The sequence below is a fragment of the Prionailurus viverrinus genome, chromosome A2 (assembly GCF_022837055.1).
Source record: "Prionailurus viverrinus isolate Anna chromosome A2, UM_Priviv_1.0, whole genome shotgun sequence".
Taxonomy (NCBI): domain Eukaryota; kingdom Metazoa; phylum Chordata; class Mammalia; order Carnivora; family Felidae; genus Prionailurus; species Prionailurus viverrinus.
The window spans coordinates 126,806,671-126,826,360 of record NC_062562.1 but is presented as its reverse complement, the minus strand read 5'-3'; the positions used below and the strand labels follow the sequence as shown (position 1 = coordinate 126,826,360).

At 36.2% G+C, this 19,690-nt stretch overlaps 1 protein-coding gene across 6 annotated transcripts in view; it reads right to left on the bottom strand.

Annotated features, from left to right (window-relative positions):
- SEPTIN7 (septin 7) overlaps positions 1-19,690 on the bottom strand; it is a 119,431-nt gene that overhangs the window by 27,508 nt on the left and 72,233 nt on the right. For all 6 annotated transcript variants that reach the window (XM_047839463.1, XM_047839455.1, XM_047839472.1 and 3 more), the window contains 3 exons: positions 11,006-11,106; positions 10,047-10,181; positions 4,411-4,528 (listed from right to left, as the gene is read on the bottom strand). In XM_047839463.1, coding sequence (XP_047695419.1) covers positions 4,411-4,528; positions 10,047-10,181; positions 11,006-11,106 — 354 coding nt within the window. The remainder of the gene's footprint in view (positions 1-4,410; positions 4,529-10,046; positions 10,182-11,005; positions 11,107-19,690) is intronic.

Below are 19,690 nucleotides of genomic sequence, written 5' to 3'. Positions count from 1 at the left end.
TCTCAAAAAAAAAGCAGTGGTTACATATTAAAGATCCCAAATCTCCACCTTAATTTACAAAAATAATTGGTAAAGATACAGTCCAATAACTCATTCTTTTTTTTACATTTTTTAATGTTTATTAATTTTTGAGAGAGAGAAACAGAGCATGAAAGGGGGATGAGCAGAGAGAGAAGGAGACACAGAATCTGAAGCAGGATCCAGGCTTTGAGCTGTCAGCACAGAGCCCAACTTGGGGCCTGAACCCACAAACCGTGAGATCATGACCTGAGCTGAAGTCCAGACACTTAACTGACTGAGCCACTCAGGTGCCACTCCAATAACTCACTCTAAAAAAGTTCTCCATAGGGGCGCCTGGGTGGCGCAGTCGGTTAAGCGTCCGACTTCAGCCAGGTCACGATCTCGCAGTCCGTGGGTTCGAGCCCTGCGTCGGGCTCTGGGCTGATGGCTCAGAGCCTGGAGCCTGTTTCCGATTCTGTGTCTCCCTCTCTCTCTGCCCCTCCCCCGTTCATGCTCTGTCTCTCTCTGTCCCAAAAATAAATAAACGTTGAAAAAAAAAAAAATTTAAAAAAGTTCTCCATAAACTCCAAGAGAGTGCGTGGTCCCACAACCATTTTCTGGGATAATCTGACACCAGCCACAGAATGGCAAGACCCTCCCCAAGAGGATCTGTGCAGGTCGATGCCAGGCAAATCTCTAGGATTTGAATTTTGAAACCAAGCCTTGCACCTGAGATAAAACACAGGAGTGCATGCTGCCTGGCAGGCAGATGGCTTAGACTCAAAACAGGATGAAGGCAGGGATCTGACAGAAGCTGGGGAAACAGTAAGGATGACCATTTGCTCTTCTGTGAGGGCTTCCTGAGGAGTGGCAGGTGCGAGATTCCCAGCCCTAGGGACGGAGAGTGGGGCAACACCATTCTCCACCACACCCCCCCATCAACACTGACCAACTTCATTGAGAAAAACAGCCGCTTACACCAAACCCAGTTCCCCTGTGCCCTGGATAGCAACTCTACCATGGCAATCTGCCTGAGAGTCAATGCAGCAGGCCGCTCCCCCAAAAGACCAGCACAAAACCCATGCATGCACCAAATCTACTGATCACAGAATGCTGCAAAGCTTCAGCTCTAGGGGAAATAGGATATAGTTTCCTTTTTTGGTGGGGGATCTTTTCATAATACAGCCATTACTCTCAGACCAGGAATACAACAGGCTTTCCTAACAACCACACAAAAAGAAACAGTGACCTAGACAAAATGACAAGATGGAGGAACTCACCCCAAAAGAAAGAGGAAAAAGTCCCAGCCAGAGACTTAATCAATAAAGATACAAGTAAGATGACTGAACCAGAATTTAAAATAATCATAAGTATACTAGCTGGACTCGAGAAAAGCATAGAAGATACTAGAGAATCCCTTACTACACAGATAAAAGAACTAAAACCTAGTCAGGCTAAAATAAAAAATGGTATAACTGAGATGCAAAACTAAATGGATGCAATTGACGAGGATGGACGAAAAGGGAGAACAAATCCGTGATATGTAAGATAAAATTATACAAAATAATGAAGCTGAAAAGGGAAAGGTATTAAATCATGAAGGCAGACTTAGGGAACTCAGTGACTCCTTACAGTGCAATATTATTAACATCACAGAAGTCCCAGAAGAAGAGAAAGAAAAGGGGGCATAAGGTTTATTTGAGCAAATTATAGCTGAAAACTTCCCTAATCTGGGAAAGGACAAAGACATCAAAACCCAAGAAACACAGAGAACTCCCATTAAATTCAACAAAAGATGTGTCATAGTCAAATTAACAAAATACACAAAGAATCCTGAAGGCAGCAAGGGGGAAAAAAAAGTGCTTATCCTACAAGGGAAGACAGATCAAGTTCACAGCAGATCTGTCCACAGGAACTTGGCAGGCTAGAAGGGAATGGCATGATATATTCAACGTGCTGAATGGGAAAAATATGCAATCAAGAATACTTTATCCAGCAAGGCTGTCATTCATAATAGAAGGAGAGATAAAGAGTTTCCCAGACAAAAACTAACGCAGTTTATGACCACTAAACCAGCCCTGCAGGAAATATTAAAGGGGACTCTTTGGGGGGGGCCGGGAGGGGGGAGACCAAAAGCAACAATGGCTAGAAAGGAATAGAGAACATCACCAGAAACACCAACTTTATAGGTAACACAATGGCACTACTTTCAGATCTATCAATAATCACTCTGAATGTAAATGGACCACATGATTCAATCAAAAGACATCCGGTATCAGAATTGATTAAAAAAACAAAAACAAACACAAGACCCATCTATATGCTGCCTACAAGAGACTCCTTCTAGACCTAAAGACACCTGCAGAAGGAAAGTGAAGGGATGAAGAACCATCTATCACGCTGATGCCAAAAGAAAGCCAGAATAGGCATACTTTATAACAGGTAAACTAGATTTTAAACTAAAGACTGTAACAAGAGATGAGGAAGGGCATTATATCATAATTAAGGGGTCTATCCATCAAGAAGATCTAAGAATTATAAATATGCATGTCCCCAACTTGGGAGCACCCAAATGTATAAATCAATTAATAACAAATGTAAAGGAACTCATTGATAATAACAACAGTAGGGGACTTGACCACCCCACTTACAACAATGGACAGATCATCTAAGCAGAAAACCAACAAGGAAACAATGGCTTTGAATGACACACTGGAACTGATGGACTTAACAGATATATTCAGAACATTTCATCCCAAAGCAGTAGATTATACATTCTTTTTGAGTACACATGGAACTTTCTCTAGAACCGATCACATACTGAGTCACAAATCAGCCCTCGACAAGTACAAAAAGACTGAGATCATACCATCCGTGGTTTTAGACCACAATGCTATAGAACTTAAAGTTACCCACCTCCAAAAAAAAAAAAAAAAAAAAAAAATTGGAAAGACCACAAATACACAGAGGTTAGAGAACATCCTACTAAAGAACAAATGGGTTAACCAGGAAACTAAAGAAGAAATTTTAAAAAAATACATGGAAGCAAAAGAAAATGAAAACCCAATAGTACAAATCGTTTGGGATGCAGCAAGGGCAGTCCTAAGAGGGAAGTATATTGTAATCCAGGTCTACCTCAAAAAAACAAGAGAAGCCTCAAATACACAACATAATCTTACATCTAAAGGAGCCAGAAATGGAACAGCAAATAAAGTCTAAAGCCAGCAGAAGCAAGGAAATAATAAAGATCAGAGCAGAAATAAATGATAGAGAAACAAACAAACAAACAAACAAACTGAAAACAATAGAACAGATCAGTAAAACTAAGAGTTGTTTCCTTGAAAGAATTAGTAAAATTGATAAAACCCTAGCCAGACTTATCAAAAAGAGAAAAAAAACCCAAATAAATAAAATCACAAATAAAAGAGGAGAGATCACAATCAACAATTAGTATTTGAACTTAGAAAAAAGCACATGAAAAAATAAAAATGGTAGTGAATAAATGTAAAGTAAATAAACATATACTTCTAGTAGAAATACCAAATATAATAAAAATGAACTAAAACATTCCCAGAGTGTACAGATTTAGCACAACTTCAAAGCAAATCTCAACAGATTTTTGTTTTTGTAGCAGGTTGCAAGGTATTCTAAAATTCATATAGAAAAAAGTGAAAAAACAAAGGGGACTTTAAAGAAAGAGATAATAACTCTATGACCTATTTTTAAGTATTATACAAAGTAGCTGCAGTTTAAAAAATATAGCTTGGCTTAAAATAAAAAATAGGCTACTGGTATAGGAGCACAGTTCCAGAAATCCACCCTATATTTCATAAAATATTATAATAAACCAAACACACTAAGGAAAAAGTAAACCCCTGCTTTACAAAGTGTTCCTCCCTTCTGGAAAATTAAATTAAAAGTTAAAGAAATGATTAAGTGCCACTTAATTCCAAAAAAGCTTTAAAAACAACAACATTGGTAAGGCATTGAAACAAATATACCTATTATGAAAAAAAAATCTGTTTTATTGGGGGGAAAGCACCATGACAAAATGGGGGAAAAAAAGAACTATAAAGTAATCATACCCTTCCAAAAAGTAATCCTCTTCCTGGAAATTTAGTCTAAAAAAATAATCCTAAAGGGTGTGGAGCAGAGTGGTAGAGGAGGCTGTAACAGAAACACCTAAAATATTTAAGTCGACAAAGGATAAAGGCACTGTGATAATGGATAATAGCTTTGAGGAGAAAACTAAGGCAAGAAATTTTAAATAGTTACTTTTAATACATTATAAATAAATATATAATAAAGTAGCAAGAGGAATACATTGTAACACATTATACTGAAAATACAAAAACTGCAAATTACATGAATGGTATGAGAAATTCAAGAGTTCAAGCTTCTTTTGCTCACCTGTTTTTTAAACTGTTGGCACTCCTCTGGAGTGAGTGTGTCTGCTTTGGCAATAAGTGGAATGATGTTCACTTTTTCATGCAAACGCTTCATAAATTCAATGTCCAATGGTTTAAGTCTGAAAGACACAATATTTAATATGACCGAATTATCAATTTGTGAGAAGAGATCATTCACATCCCCAGTGCTAAATTAAATACACTGGAATGACTTTACTTATCAGAAACACTCTCTGATGATGTACTGGGCCAGCAACAGTTAGGCCAGGTAGAACAGGACCTCACTAAGCACTGAAGTGGTTAAGAAGGCTTTGACTCCTGCCCTTGAATACGATGGTCATAGGGTTTGGGCTCTACAGAGGAATTAGGAAAACCAGAAATGCTCCTAACAGGTTTTCCTAAAATAGCCTCTATACATACTACTCAAAATTTGGGAAATCGATTTTTTCAATAAAAAGATTGTCCTTTTTGACTCCCATATTCCATTCTTGCTTCCATCTTTATTTCTCAGATAAAAGGCTCAAAAGGGAACCATCTTCATCATCCCTTTTTACCCACTGCAATCTGGCTGCTGCCTCCACTTGGCTGTCATACTTCCAAGAAGGTCACGAAATAGGGCACCTGGGTGGCTCAGTCGGTTAAGCATCCGACTTCAGCCCAGGTCTGATCTCACCATTCCTGAGTTCGAGTCCCCCAGTGGGCTCTGTGCTGACAGCTCAGAGCCTGGAGCCTGCTGCAGATTCTGTGTTTCCTGCTCTGACCCTCCCCTACTCACACTCTGTCTCTCTCTCTCTCAAAAATGAATAAACATTTAAAAACTAATAAAAAAAAAAGGGGGTGGTCATGAAATACTTTCATGCTGCTAATATAATTAGCATCAATAACTCCTAAATATTGTGGTGTTTACTATTATTTTTTAAATTTACCCATTATGCAGCATTTGACATTACCCTCTCACAAGCTACTCCCTAAGGGTACTTTTAAGGATCTTCTCTGTAAGCTAGTCTCTTATGTGTTGTATTCCTCAGAATACTCTACTAGGTCCTCTTCTCTCTTTACATTCTGTATGCTTATCATCAACCACAGTGACTTCTAACATCTTCTGTAGATCTCAAATCTTCACACCCAGCCTTGATCTCACTTGTATGATCCAGTCTGTATTTACCCAGTGGAAATACCACCTGGACACCCCATTGAGGCTCCTCGAAATCAAAAGCTCATCTGAACCCCCAAATTTTCTCTCCTCTTCTGTGCTATTTTTGAGAATGGTACTACAATCCATCCAATTACTCCTGGCTGAAATCCAGGATTCCTCCCTCCTCTAATTCTCACTCCCAAAGATTCCACAAGATCTGCTGAACAAATAAATATATTACTTTGGGTCAGGCCATGAAGACCTTTGGTATGGGCTACTATTAGAATACATCCGGTTTCCCTCCAAACCATGCACACTGCAGTCAGAAAGCTCTTTCTAAACTCCAAATATGAATGAGTCATTTCTCTGACTGAAAACCTTACTAAAGGCCAGATTCCTTGGCTAGCATGGCCTACAAGGCCTGTGAAGACATAGCCTCTCAGGCTGTTCTCATCGCTTAGCATCTGGTAGCATCTTTTGCCACCTCCTGCTTGTAATTCTCCTTTTTGAACTACCCATGATTTCTTGAAAGAACCATACTTTGATCACTGGTCATTGGCTACTGCCTCTGACTGAAACACTCTCCATTCCCATCCCCTTTCTACTTGGCTTGCCTAATCCCTATTCCTATAGGTCCTTTAGGACTTGGCTTACAATTCTCATTTCCTCTGGGAATCCATCTCCAACCTAACACCTAGTCATCTTCTAAGTGATCACAACACTTAATTTGCCAATTACGTATATTTGTTTTCCCCATCTTCTCATTAGAAGATCCTTAAGAGCAAGACCTTTGTCTCATTCATCTGTATCTCCAACACTCAGTACAGTGTCACTTGAGAAGCTGTCCAAATATCTGTTGACCAAAAAAGTAAGTTCCTGTGATTTTCTTTATGTTTTCAAATAACTCTAAATGAAAACCCAAGAAATTCCTCACATCTAGACTACACATTAAAAATTAATATTCCATAAAAATAAATGAAGATGATGGGAGTATTCTGCTTAGAAATATCATTCTAAATTGGTATTCCTTAACCTATAAACCATGACAAAAATTGAATAAAGATCTAGTTTCATTATGAATTTTACTAACATTATAAAGAGAAAGTCCTTGTTAGAGTTCTCTTAGAGTACTATAGTTACATGTAGGTCACGTGTGTCTGTGTGTGTGTGCGTGTGTTTATAAATATACAAAGTTGGGAGGAACAGGGGCCCAGAGACTAAAGAGGTATTCCTTTTTACTAACAAGTAATAAATGATACTATACCTCTTTGTGGTAGTGACACTGACTGACAGAAAGACAGGGCTATGAAGTAGGAAGGCAGATACGGAGAAGACAACTACCTTCTATTCTAATTCTCCTTATCCTGAATCCTTTGAAATGTGATACTGGCATTCAGAGAATAGGGAACACTACAGAAAAGAGACTGTCACTGGAATAACACTGTATTATCTATAAATAGCACTCTTATTCACAAAGGCTAACTGAAAGAACCTATCCAACTCCAAAAAATCTTAAATTTTGCTTCTTTTCATCAGTCATAACACACAACACTAAATATAAAAGCCATGGCCCAATCAATCAATCTCAGATCTATAAATTTTTACAGTTCACTTTCCAGATTCTACTCATAACAAATTTAAATTATCGTGAATACCACCTCATTAAACCAGAAACAAAAGAATTCAGTTACTCTGAAATTTTAATACATCTTAAGAGCGTTTAATACAAAATATTAAAATCAAAATCTAAGTTAACAAGGCTTTACACTTAACAGTAAAACAGCACTTGCTGAATATTTATAATCTCAACTTTTTAAGAGAAAGACACTAAAAAACAACCATGACAAGGAAATTGGTAAAGTCAACTTCTTAAATATAAAACCAGGCCAAAGAACATTTAAATCAGTTTAAAAATTAAACTTTAGAAAAAAAAGGTAAAATCTTTATAAAAGCCCCGATAAACCCCTTCTGCCCTTTTAAATTAGAATACAAATTTCAGAAGCTTACAAAATGTCAACAGCAGAAAACATTTAGTTCACATGTAGATTACATTCTGGTTGAAATTTTTCCTCTGTCCGTTTAGTTTTATTTCAGGTCATCTTTTCCAAGAAATTTAGTTTTTAAATGTTGTTTTTAAACAATGGAAAGTCCTTTATAGAATTTCTAGAAGATAAACCCATATTAGAGGGGGAAAACTATTGAACCTCAAAGCCTATAGCAAAATAAATAAAATGACTACAGGGCAAATGACAAATATTTAATATACACATACATATATTTCTTAGGGAAAAAAAAACCTTCCATATAAAACTCACTGAATGAAACTGATTTTTTTAAGTGGCAATCAATATTCAAAAGGGTAAAAATACCATTTTAAAATTCAAGTTCCAAGTCAGCTTTTAAACTTAATAGCAACTACCAGTCGTTTAGTGACGATACGTGGTGGGGTGAGGTGGGGAACACTGAAAATACAATGTTGGACCGATTTATAATTACTCCACAACAGGACCTCTCCAAAAAGGACTACCCAGATAAGACAGAAAGGCCCTGATTCATCTCTCAGACTGCCTACAATTTTAGTCTGTAGTGAGCAGATCAGGAATTTTCTACATAAAATTCAGTGTTTTATTCTTTAACTTAATACACAGTAGCACCTACCAATGGGCAAAACTTTGTTCCATGTCTAAAAATAGTTTAGATGAGAAACTATTCAAAAGCACATTTTTACACCTAGAAAATAAAAATTTTGAACTCCCATCCCTTGTAACAAATATGAAATGGCCCAAAGCTACCACACATTGTTTGAATCATTAAAAAAAAAAAAAAATTTTTAAATCTCATTTCCCATGCAATTTTAAGAAATGTACTTTTCCCCAGAGATAGAAGGAATGTGGTTTCATGAGAATTACTAAATCTTGGAGAGAGTCCAAAAGATCTAAAATAATAAAACTGGATATAAACTGACAAATTTCTACTGACTAAACTACAGATTAAAAAAATGAAAATAAATAAATAAAAGTTAAGATTTTACTCTGTTGTCTTCTAGGAAAAAGCCCTAGCAAGTTAACTAGAATGAATAAAAAATAAATTAATACATACATATATCAGGAAGAAGTTAGCAAGTACTCAAGAAAAGCTACACAGGGTGTTAGTTTTTACAAAATTTTTTTGAACGCTCATTTATTTTTGAGAGACAGAGACACATAGTGTGAATAGGGGAGGGGTTAGAGAGAGAGGGAGACACAGAATCTGAAGCAGGCTCCAGACTCTGAGCTATAGCACAGAGCCCAATGGGGGCTTGAACTCACAAACCGCAAGATCATGACCTGAGCCGAAGCTGGATGCTTAACTGACTGAACCACCCAGGTGCCCGTGTGTTATGTTTTTGAGATCTTTTTTTTAAGCCTTTTAAGTTGATGAATCAATTTTATACAATATGTAAACCTCAAAGAACACTATAGAAGAATATTAGAAATAAAAAAAAGAAACATTTGTCACTATAATCTGACAGTGCAAAAATGGTAAACTACATGATTCAGACTTGTTGCTCAACCACGATAGTGATAATGGGCATTATTAGCCTTTCTAGGAAAAAGATCGAGAAAGAAGCAGAAAAGGGAAGAGAAAGGTACTCTCATGAAGCAACTGGTTTATACGACTGTAACCTGGGTGTTAGATGATGTAATCCTATTTAGTCTGATGCTGTATAATATCCCAGTTCCTTCTGGTAGAGAGATAGTGGCTCTGATCATCAGGTGGCTGAGCTATACAGAGTCATCTATCTAAAGAAAAAGATTGAAGAAGAGTAATTACAAACATCTGCAGTTGACAGCGACATATATATCTACTCAGATGACAGAGGAAGTACAAACAATAAAAAAAGGAATACAAGCTAGCCATATTAACAAAAATAATCAGATCAGATGAATATAAGACACTTATACCTTAACTCCTAATAAGTAGAAGAGTAGCACTGATGATACGAAACTTAAACAATATGATTGTGATAGCTAAGGTGAAACACAAGCCAAAGAAATTTAGCGAAGAAAGAAATGGCACACTAAGAACTTTGGTACTTAACCTTTCTTGTAACCTTTTCTATCAGATTCATAGTAAAAACATCTTTTCATCTTTGAAGTTTCTTAAAATTTGTGTCAGCTAATTTTTATAGCTGTTTCCCCTTATTTGGTAGTTGAATTTGTGGTAGAGTGGTCAAAAGGAAGCTAAATTAGCCACATTGAAACATTAAACCATGATGGAAACACTGCTCCTTATGAACAGGTTAAAAAAAAAAAAAAAAAAAAAAGCCTACACATGAAGGTTACTATTAACTTATCTAGGACTTACAACGTGTTTTTTATAAGCCATTTTTGTATAGAATTTGGGATTTTACAACTGATATATTTAAATGTACTCCACAGAGATATGGATAACTAAAATATATCCCCAAAGTTCAGTCATAATAAACAACAGCAGATTATCAGAAGTATCAAGGTACTGACCCATGTCCTGAAGGAGCAATGAAGTATAAACAACACTGCACCCTGTTATCAGGCATCTGACGTCTGTTCACTCGAGATTCTGCATTTAGGTAGTCCTCAAATTTACTATCAATGTAGTCAATAACAGGCTGCCAGCTATAAAGAGCAGATAAATAAAATAATTAAGTTGCAATTCTACATATGAATGCACAACTGAGGACTGCTACAGTAATCAATATTTTTAAATAGGCAAAACCAATCAAACCAGTGGAAGATATCTCAAATTATTCTACATATACTGATTCAAAAACAAGTAGTTATCACCTTGGATACATCTTGATTCATTATTTCTGAACTTTCCAAATGGAAAAAAATTAATTATTTAGCGTCAAAACACAACCAAATTATGTTATCTGCATTAAGTACAGAGGTTTTTATTTCAAATTAAAAGATTAAGTTATACAAAAACTTCATGATGAACTTATTTGTTTTAAAAGTTAACAGAAATTTACTTCAAAAACAAAGAAAAATATTGTTTATAATATACTATTTCTAAATAGAATGCCATGGATGTTTTCTTAACTTATGACTTATGGAGAAATGGAACATTTAAAATCAGATTTAAATTAGGATGGGATAGAAAATAATATATACAATAAGTGGATAAAATTATAGAAGAAAATGAAGTTTTAACTTCCTTATAGTGAGAATTCTTGTATCCATGTTGCTTTAGAATTTGTCTTCAAAATAATTCTATGATAGGTATTACCTCCATTTTATAGAAAAGGAAATCAGTTCAAAGAAATTAAGTAACATTGTCAAGTAAGTGGCAAAGTTGGTGTAAGAACTCAAGTCATATCACTAGAAAGTTCAGTGACCTCTGCTAAGATGAGAAGTTTAAAAATCTTAAGCAGAAAAAGTCTAACCACCGATACCCAAAATGCAATCAATATAAAGCAGTGATGACAAACCCTTCTTACCAATTACTATTATCCACTGCATCTCCAAATCCTGGCGTATCAACTATTGTGAGCAGCAACTGAACACCACCTTCTTTGATTAAAACTTTGGACTGTTCCACCTGTAAGAATTATTGGCACAGATATTAATACCATATATTACACCTGTGGTTTCCTACAAGGTAAGAAGCAGGGAGATGAGCATTAATCAAAACCAACTGGGAAATTTTCTGCAAACTAAATCTACCCACATTTTCTTTAAAATCAATTATTGTGGATATGAGAAATCCTGGTTACTTGAAAGAAAGGCACATATGTAAGTAGTGGGTTTATGGCTTATAGTTGACATAAAGAAGGAAAATGGGAACTGATAAAATAGTAATAGTCACTAAAGCCATACAATGCCTATATGATCTAATGTGTGTCTAACAACACAAATAAACAATATGCTTAAATGATTCAGTAATTCATAGAAATCAAATGCAATTAACCAAACAAGTACATCTAATCTACCATTTACAGTAAATGCTTTTCTGAACTATTTCCATCTAGTTTGGTCCAAACCAATTACTCAAGTGAACTTATTACATTCCCAAACCTTTCTCAGTATGGCCATAATTATTTACACTTGTGTTTATGTTATGGCTAAGATCCAACTCTCTTCTCAAATGTAATATTTCACATTTATACCAAAGTGATCAGCAAAGGTCCAGGCACTGAAAAAAAAACAAAAAATCCTACTACCTCTGATTAAAATCTTTGGTTCTCTTTACAATTTGTAAGAATGTTCTATTTGAGAAAGGGTATTAGACTTGAACAATAACAACAATTCCTCCTACAATCTAAGATTTTCTGTAACCCCAAACTCTGCATCAGAACATGTAAGTCATTCATCTTGGGCATATGCTGCTGCTAGATAAAGTAAACATGGATTTAAACAGAAAAGGGGAATAATGACCCCAGAAAAACACAGGCTTTCATCTGATGCACACTTTTATTATTTTTTTAAATTTAATTTTATTTATTTATCTTTTTAGAGAGAGAGAGAGAGCATACACATACACAAGTGGGGGAGAGGGGGAGCGAAGGGGGGAGAGAGAGAGAGAGAAAGAGAGAGAGAGAGAGAGAGAGAGAGAGAGAATCTTAAGCAGGTTCCAAGCTCAGCACAGAGACCAACACAGAGCTCGATCCCACAGCCCTGAGATGATGAACTGAGCCAAAATCAAGAGTCAGACGCTCAACTGACTGAGCCACCCAGGCACCCCTCAATGTACATTTACATCAAGGGCTTACTAGGACTAGAGGCTCTAGGTACGTTGGTAGGCTAATTTAAGAGGGAAGAATTAGATTCAAACTTTAAATATTAATTGCCATAAGACGGTATGAATTAAGTACTTCTAGACTTAAGGAAAAAATGTAATCATCAATATGTGAAAAGCAACTTCAACTATTTATGTCTGCTAACAGAGTATGGAAAGGAAAATTTCTAATTTCTAGGTAGAAAAAGTTGGGTGTACCTTTCAGTCTTACAGAAATGATGTCTTTCCATTCCCTTTTGACATGTTCTTACAGAGGCTAGCTGAGGTATGAAGAGACCAAGGAACTGAGACTAAGACTACTGAGTAGGAAAGTCTGTAGCAGCACTGTCCAATAGAACCTTCTGAGATGATGCAAATGTTCTGTACCCTCACTGTCCAATACATTAGATGCTTGCCCATGTGGCTACTTAGCCCTTGAAACGTGACTACAGCAACTGAGGAGCTGAATGTTTATTTAATTTGAATTAGCTTAAATAGCCACATGTAGCTTAGTGACACTGGATTGGACAGTGCAGGTCGATAGCAATCAAGTTATTTTGTTAAAAAAAAATCATGTAAAAAAACTGTTGACACTGAAAACACTGCCTGAGATTTGGATATGCATGTCTATTGACTTCTAATCTTTTAGACAAATAAGAGGCAAAGGTCTTATCTTTTATACCAATGCTCTTTACTAAACTGCTTTAATCCTTGTAGAACTATCAGTGAAAATTTTGAACATCCCAAATGTATTTATTTATCTACCAAATATATACAATTGGAAATCTGTTAATAAGTATTAACAATATGAATTCTCTCTAGATTAAAAAAGTAAACATCAATAAATAGGGTTCTTAATGCTTTCTGACCATTTTCAGTACCAACAATGGATGTGCATTGCATAGGAGACCACTGTTTCATACCACGTAGCTAAGATAATACCGGTAGTCTGATACCAGGTTACTCTTATGAGGAAGGCAAAATGAGGAAATAATCAGACTCATCAGTGTTAGATTATCAAAACTAAAAAAAAAAAAAAAAAAAAAAAAAGATGTTATGTGGCTTACAAAGTTCATATCTTATAAAAATAAAAAATGGTTGTCCTCTAGTTAAAGGACAATCTAGTTATTTGTCATTATATAAATTTTTTTTTAAAGGACAATCTGGTCAAATGCAACATCTTGATATATCTTGAATTGGCTTCCCTCTCCATCATAAAAATAGGTTATTCATTAATGGTCACTGAAGCAGAACTACCCAAAGTAATCATACTACCCTTTACTTAATAATTCTTTTAAATGACATAGTACTATATATTAGAAATTGATGCAGGATATATTTGTTCTACATGAATCATCTCCCCAACTTTACCCCAAACCACTTTTGGTTCCCTTGTTACTAAGCAAAGGCCATTTCTATCTTCAGTAATAGGTTGTATACTAATCACACACCATACCAGCTTATATTTTAAGACCGTTGTTTCCTTTTTATTTTTATAATCAGTTTAACAACTTAATTGTTTATGGATGTAAGAAAAATTAAGATCTGTACTTTAAAGAGTCTGTTTATAAAAGCCACTTTTCTGGCCTATGAAATTCTTTGTATCCATACATGGTCAAATACAAAGAAGGCAACATATGGAAGAGATCCAGAAAACATAACTGTAAACTAGTGCCATTCACAGGATCTGACTGTATCCTATCATCTGGTTTTGCAAGTATCCTCATGGGATCCATGGAAAACAAATTAGTTCAAGTTCAGGAATTTCAAACTTTTCTTAAGAAATCTATTCCAAATGGCCATTTTCCCATGCACTTTACTTAAGCAGGTCACATAAGCATATTTTATGGCATCACTCAAAAGTTCTCTAACATTAAATGCATAATTTAATGCTGAAGGAATGAATCAAGGGCATTTTCAATTATGTTTCTTTCTGAAAAATAAAACTAAAGCCCATTATATTGTTTATGTATAATTAATTTACTGAGGCCTCTTTTGGACTCCTAACTCCCAGAAATGTAAGGCACTCTTTTTTCTAATATTGTTCAGTTTTCCAATCTGAGGGGAAAAAAACAACAACAAACTCAAATCTTCAGTGTTTCCATAGCTTCATTTCTTTTATTTTTAAAAGACTGTTAAATAACTGAAGTTTTCTAACCAATGTTTAAGAGCTATTTGTTAATGTAAATAAAAAGTGTTACTCAATTAACTGTATTAAATTTCAAGGAGAGGGTTAAAATTTTGTCAGGAGTTACCTCTATACCTAAACTTGCTCAGAAGGTGGCATTACAGCCAAAGCTCTGCAGTGACGTGGAACAAGAGACTTAAACAGCCTGAGATACTCCACTTACTCAAACACAAACACTACCTACTCTATTTAATGGCTGAGAAGATAAGTATCATCTTAGATACTTCATTATGTTCCACAAGAAACTAAGAGGCAATGACCAATAGTAGAATAGTTATGCCTAAAGACTACTTCTCATCAAGACCCAAACCTAGTTTATTAATAAAGTTGATCCAAAGATTCGAATCCTGCCTGCTACACTAAATCACTACACCTCAATCCCCTGCACCTCCTTAAATTGAGATCTTAAATGTCTTGTCCTTTTCGTTTTCTATTAGCAACCCCCCTCCTAAACCCTTTATTTCTTTTTCTTTTCCAGCCCAGATATCTTTGTTACACAAAATTTATGAACTTCAATTTGACAGGAATTTCCCTGCTATCCAATGATGCTTTTATGTGCTCACTAGTCCCATGCCTCTTTCATTTCCCAGAATGGCTCTTCTCTAGCTCTACGTTACTGTCTCTCCAACCACGCTCAGCAAAGTACCTCATCTCTAGATGAAGACAAGAGCATCCTCTATTTGTTTGATGCAACAGTCTTTCCTTCTGTTCCGATGAACAGATCCCTTTCTTCCCGAGGCTCATTTCTCAATATATACCAGGGATGTGATCACTCCATTTCAGAGTCATGTTGACAACCATTTAGACTATTTCCAGTTTATTTTCAACCTCTCATCTCTTAGGGGTTGATTCTCCATTGGATATAAACATTCTCAGGTCTTTTTTGGAAATAAAAACCAAACAACTCTCTCAGTACTCTACACTCAACCTCCGGGTATTCCCTCTTGTCCTTTTCTTCACAGCCATCCCATTCATGACCTCATTTACTATCCCTTTTCTTTTTTTTTTTCAACGTTCATTCATTTTTGGGACAGAGAGAGACAGAGCATGAACAGGGGAGGGGCAGAGAGGGAGACACAGAATCGGAAACAGGCTCCAGGCTCTGAGCCATCAGCCCAGAGCCTGACGCGGGGCTCAAACTCACGGACCGCGAGATCGTGACCTGGCTGAAGTCGGACGCTTAACCGACTGCGCCACCCAGGCGCCCCATCCCTTTTCAATCCACTGCCATCTTGCCCTCCATTCCTACTACTTCACTAAAATCTACCTTGCCAAGGTAACCTCTATTACACATTACAGCAGCAATATTCTCACTAAATCATGTGATTGTGAGATCGTTAAGAAATTTGATTATGTCCATCATCACTGTAGCCCCCAAACCTGGAGTAAGATATTCAAATGTCTGTCCCGTGAATGCTTTAAAAAACTATCAATATTGGACCAACACCAACAAGAGAGTTTCCTAATTGGGCTTTATAAAAATGTCTCAAGGAGTCTATAAAATGTTACCCTAGGGATAGGATAGGATTCATTGCTTTCACCTGTTTTCACCTCTAAAATTTTTGTAGCCATTTAATTTGCAATAGTGATTTTTAGGACTTTCCAAACCAAGAAAAACAAGGGTTTTTTAAGTTTATTTGAGAGACAGTGTATGCACACATACTTGAGTGGGTTGAGGGGAGAGAGACAGAATGAGAATGAATGAATCCCAACCAGGCTCCACACTGTCAGCACAGAGCCCATGGGGCTTGATCTCACAAATCGCAAGATCAGGACCTGAGCTGAAATTAAGAGTCAGATGCTTAACTGACTGAGCCACCCAGGCACCCCAAGAAAAAAGTTTTAATTTTCTTAATGTTTATTTATTTTTGAGAGAGAGAGAGAGAGAGAGAGAGAGAGAGAGAGAGAGAGAGAGATTGATTGAGTGCGAGCAGGGGAGGAGCAGAGAAAGAGGGAGACACAGAATCTGAAGCAGTCTCCAGGCTCTGAGCTGTCAGCCCAGAGCCCGATGTGGAGCTCAGACTCACAAACCACAAGATCATGACCTGAGTGGAAGTAGCCACTTAACTGAATGAGCCACCCAGGCACCCCCTGCCCCAAGAAAAAAATTTTAAAGGGGACCAATATAAGGTTGCCAACTAAGAACTTAAAAAAAAAAAAAAATCTAACACTCTCATTTCACAAAAGAAACTAGAACTGATTTAGTCCCAGAATAAAGGGCAGTTTTTCCCTTGGAGATAGCTGGCAACCTTTCAACTGACTTGACATATGATCCAAAAATTTTCAAATATAACAATATTATAAAAGTTACTACTGTACATGCATCACTGTATGTAATATTTTTCTTAAAACTTTGTTAATCTAAGGACCTATATTTGAGATTGGAACATGAAGTGGAACAAGCGTTCACTTTTTTCTATCACTTCATTTTAATCAGTCTATTAAAAAAATATATGAATAAAAACAGAAAATATGGTACTATTTCATTCAATGTGAAATATTCTGAAAGAACTAAGGATAAACAGTACCCTCTCTAAAATCTTCCCAGAAATACAGGATGAAATCAGTCTGTATCAGGCTAGAAAGACTACAGAGCACTCATTCTCAAACCGTAGTATCCTGACTGGCAGCTGCATAGTCTGGAAACTTATTAGAAATATGACTTCTCTGAGTCCTGCCTCAAACCCACTAAAGAGCAAACTCTGGGGAGAGGGACTCAGTAAGCTGTTTTAGCAAGTCTTCCAGTGATGGACTCTCAAGTCTGGAAACCACTGGTATAAAGAACTCTGGAACTAGAGTGTTGGCTCACATTTGGAGCTGCAGAGCCAGAGTCCTGAGGCTCACGACAGCACACTGGGAATCAATCCCAAAGGACTTCTATTTAATACTGAAAACTTCATTCAAATCAGAACCTTTGATACAGAGGAAGCTCAGAACCATCTCTCTGTCCAATGTAGACAGCTTCTCCTTCATTCCAAGACTGCAAATGTGAAGGAATTTCTTATTAATGATACAAGTCTCTTATAAGTAAAAAATACTCAGGGAGGAGATTATGAGATCACGGTCTTTATTAAAATTTCACTCCCTATTTGGCTACATCACAGGATTTTTCTTTTTGTCTTTTTTTTTTTTTTTTTGACAGTTGGAAGTGGTCCAGACAGCTTTCAGGTCAGGGAAATTGTAGACATTTGTCTTTTGAAACTCATGATTTTATGTTTCTCCTGGTCTTAAATGTCTCGGCTGAGATATAATACTTCTGACCAGTCTCCAATGAAAGAATTTATGAGCTTCCAAAGGAGATTATCTGCTACATTTTTGGACTTGGTGAAGAGTCATTCAACTGTAAAAGAAAAGTATACTCTATTTTCTAAATCCACTGAATGACTCAGAACATGTTATGTTCTCTCCTGGGTAAGGGAAGAGAAGAGTTTAGAGGATCTTGAACTTGTTTCCAGTATATCAAGAAATACTTCCATGGTGCAGTCAGGAATGGGTACTTCTCTGGGATTCTAGTGAGAATCCATCTAGTTCTCAGATGTTATAGGTCTTACTTTTGGTAAAAAGGAAATCCAATAGTAGTACACAGGACTTTGTTTTAAAAATCTTACTATAGGGGCGCCTGGGTGGCACAGTCGGTTAAGCGTCCGACTTCAGCCAGGTCACAATCTCGCGGTCCGTGAGTTCGAGCCCCGCGTCAGGCTCTGGGCTGATGGCTCAGAGCCTGGAGCCTGTTTCCGATTCTGTGTCTCCCTCTCTCTCTACCCCTCCCCCGTTCATGCTCTGTCTCTCTCTGTCCCAAAAATAAATAAACATTGAAAAAAAAAATTAAAAATAAATAAAAAAAAATCTTACTATAGATACTCTCAAGCCTTGATTACTCTTTTGTTTTCAGAGAGAGACAGAGAGAGAGTTGGGAAGATGTTCACAATAGAAGAGAACACTTTCAAAATGTTACCTTAAGAGAAGGTAAAGTGAGTTTAAACAGAATTATTTTGGAGACAGGCAAATGTAAAAAGAATTCTAACAAAGCGCCTCTCACACTGTCTTTAACAGATGCTGGCCTGAGAGAAATTATCCTGAATGTATGAAATATAAGGGACAATTATCTAGATAAGAAACTCCTCCAAATCAAAGAGAAAAAGATAGGAAATATTAAGATGGTCAAAACACTTCAATGAAATCTGAACAGTTAGTAACTACAGAAGACATGTTCAATCTTATATGAAAGCAAATTAACTGAAACAATAAAATACCTTTATATTAATATGCACAGACACACAACAGAAATGAGTCCCTAGGTCCACTAAAACAATGTACAAAAATATTCATATTGGTAAAAACAAAAAAAAAAAAAAAAAGAAAGAAAACCCAAATGCTTACCTACAATAGAATATAATCTGAGATATATTCATACAATGGTATATTATACAACAATGAAAACTACAGTACACAACATGGACAAATACCACAGATATAGTCTTCAGTGAAAAAAATCAGACACAAAAGAGTATAGCGTCTAAATGAAATTCAAGAACAGGCAAAATTAATCTATGGAAACAGAAGTCAGAAAGCTATTTATATTTGGGGTTTGGTGTAATACTGAGAGGCACAAGGAAGTCTTCTGGGGTGCTAGAAATGTACTATAATATCTTAACCTAGGTGGTAATTACCTGGATATATGGATACATATACAAAAGTTCATCAAGCTTTAAGTTAAAATTTATGCCTTTTTGTGTAAAGCCACATATTAATTTAATAATTTTTAAAAATTCTGCTCAAGAAAAAAATGAAAATAACCAACAAATTGGGGCGCCTGGGTGGGTCAGTTGGTTAAGCGTCTGCCTTCGGGTCGGGTCATGATCTCCTGGTTTGTGAGTTCGGGCCAGCGTCGGGCTCTGTGCGGACAGCTCAGAACCTGGAGGCTGTTTTGGATTCTGTGTCTCCCCCTCTCTCTGCCTCTCCTCCACTCGCATTCTGTCTCTCTCTGTCTCTCTCTCTCAAAGATAAATAAACATTGAAAAAACTTTTTTAGAAAACAATAAAATAATTGTCAAATTAAAAACCTCAAAAATTCTCAAATTTAAAATTATTTCAGTTTTTCTAAATAGTGATTTATAAAACATCATGAACCAAGAAGAAAAGATTAACAAAACTTCAAAGATCCTGAAATTCAAAATATCCCAACTAAACACTAAGTCATATACATTTTTTAAATTGTTT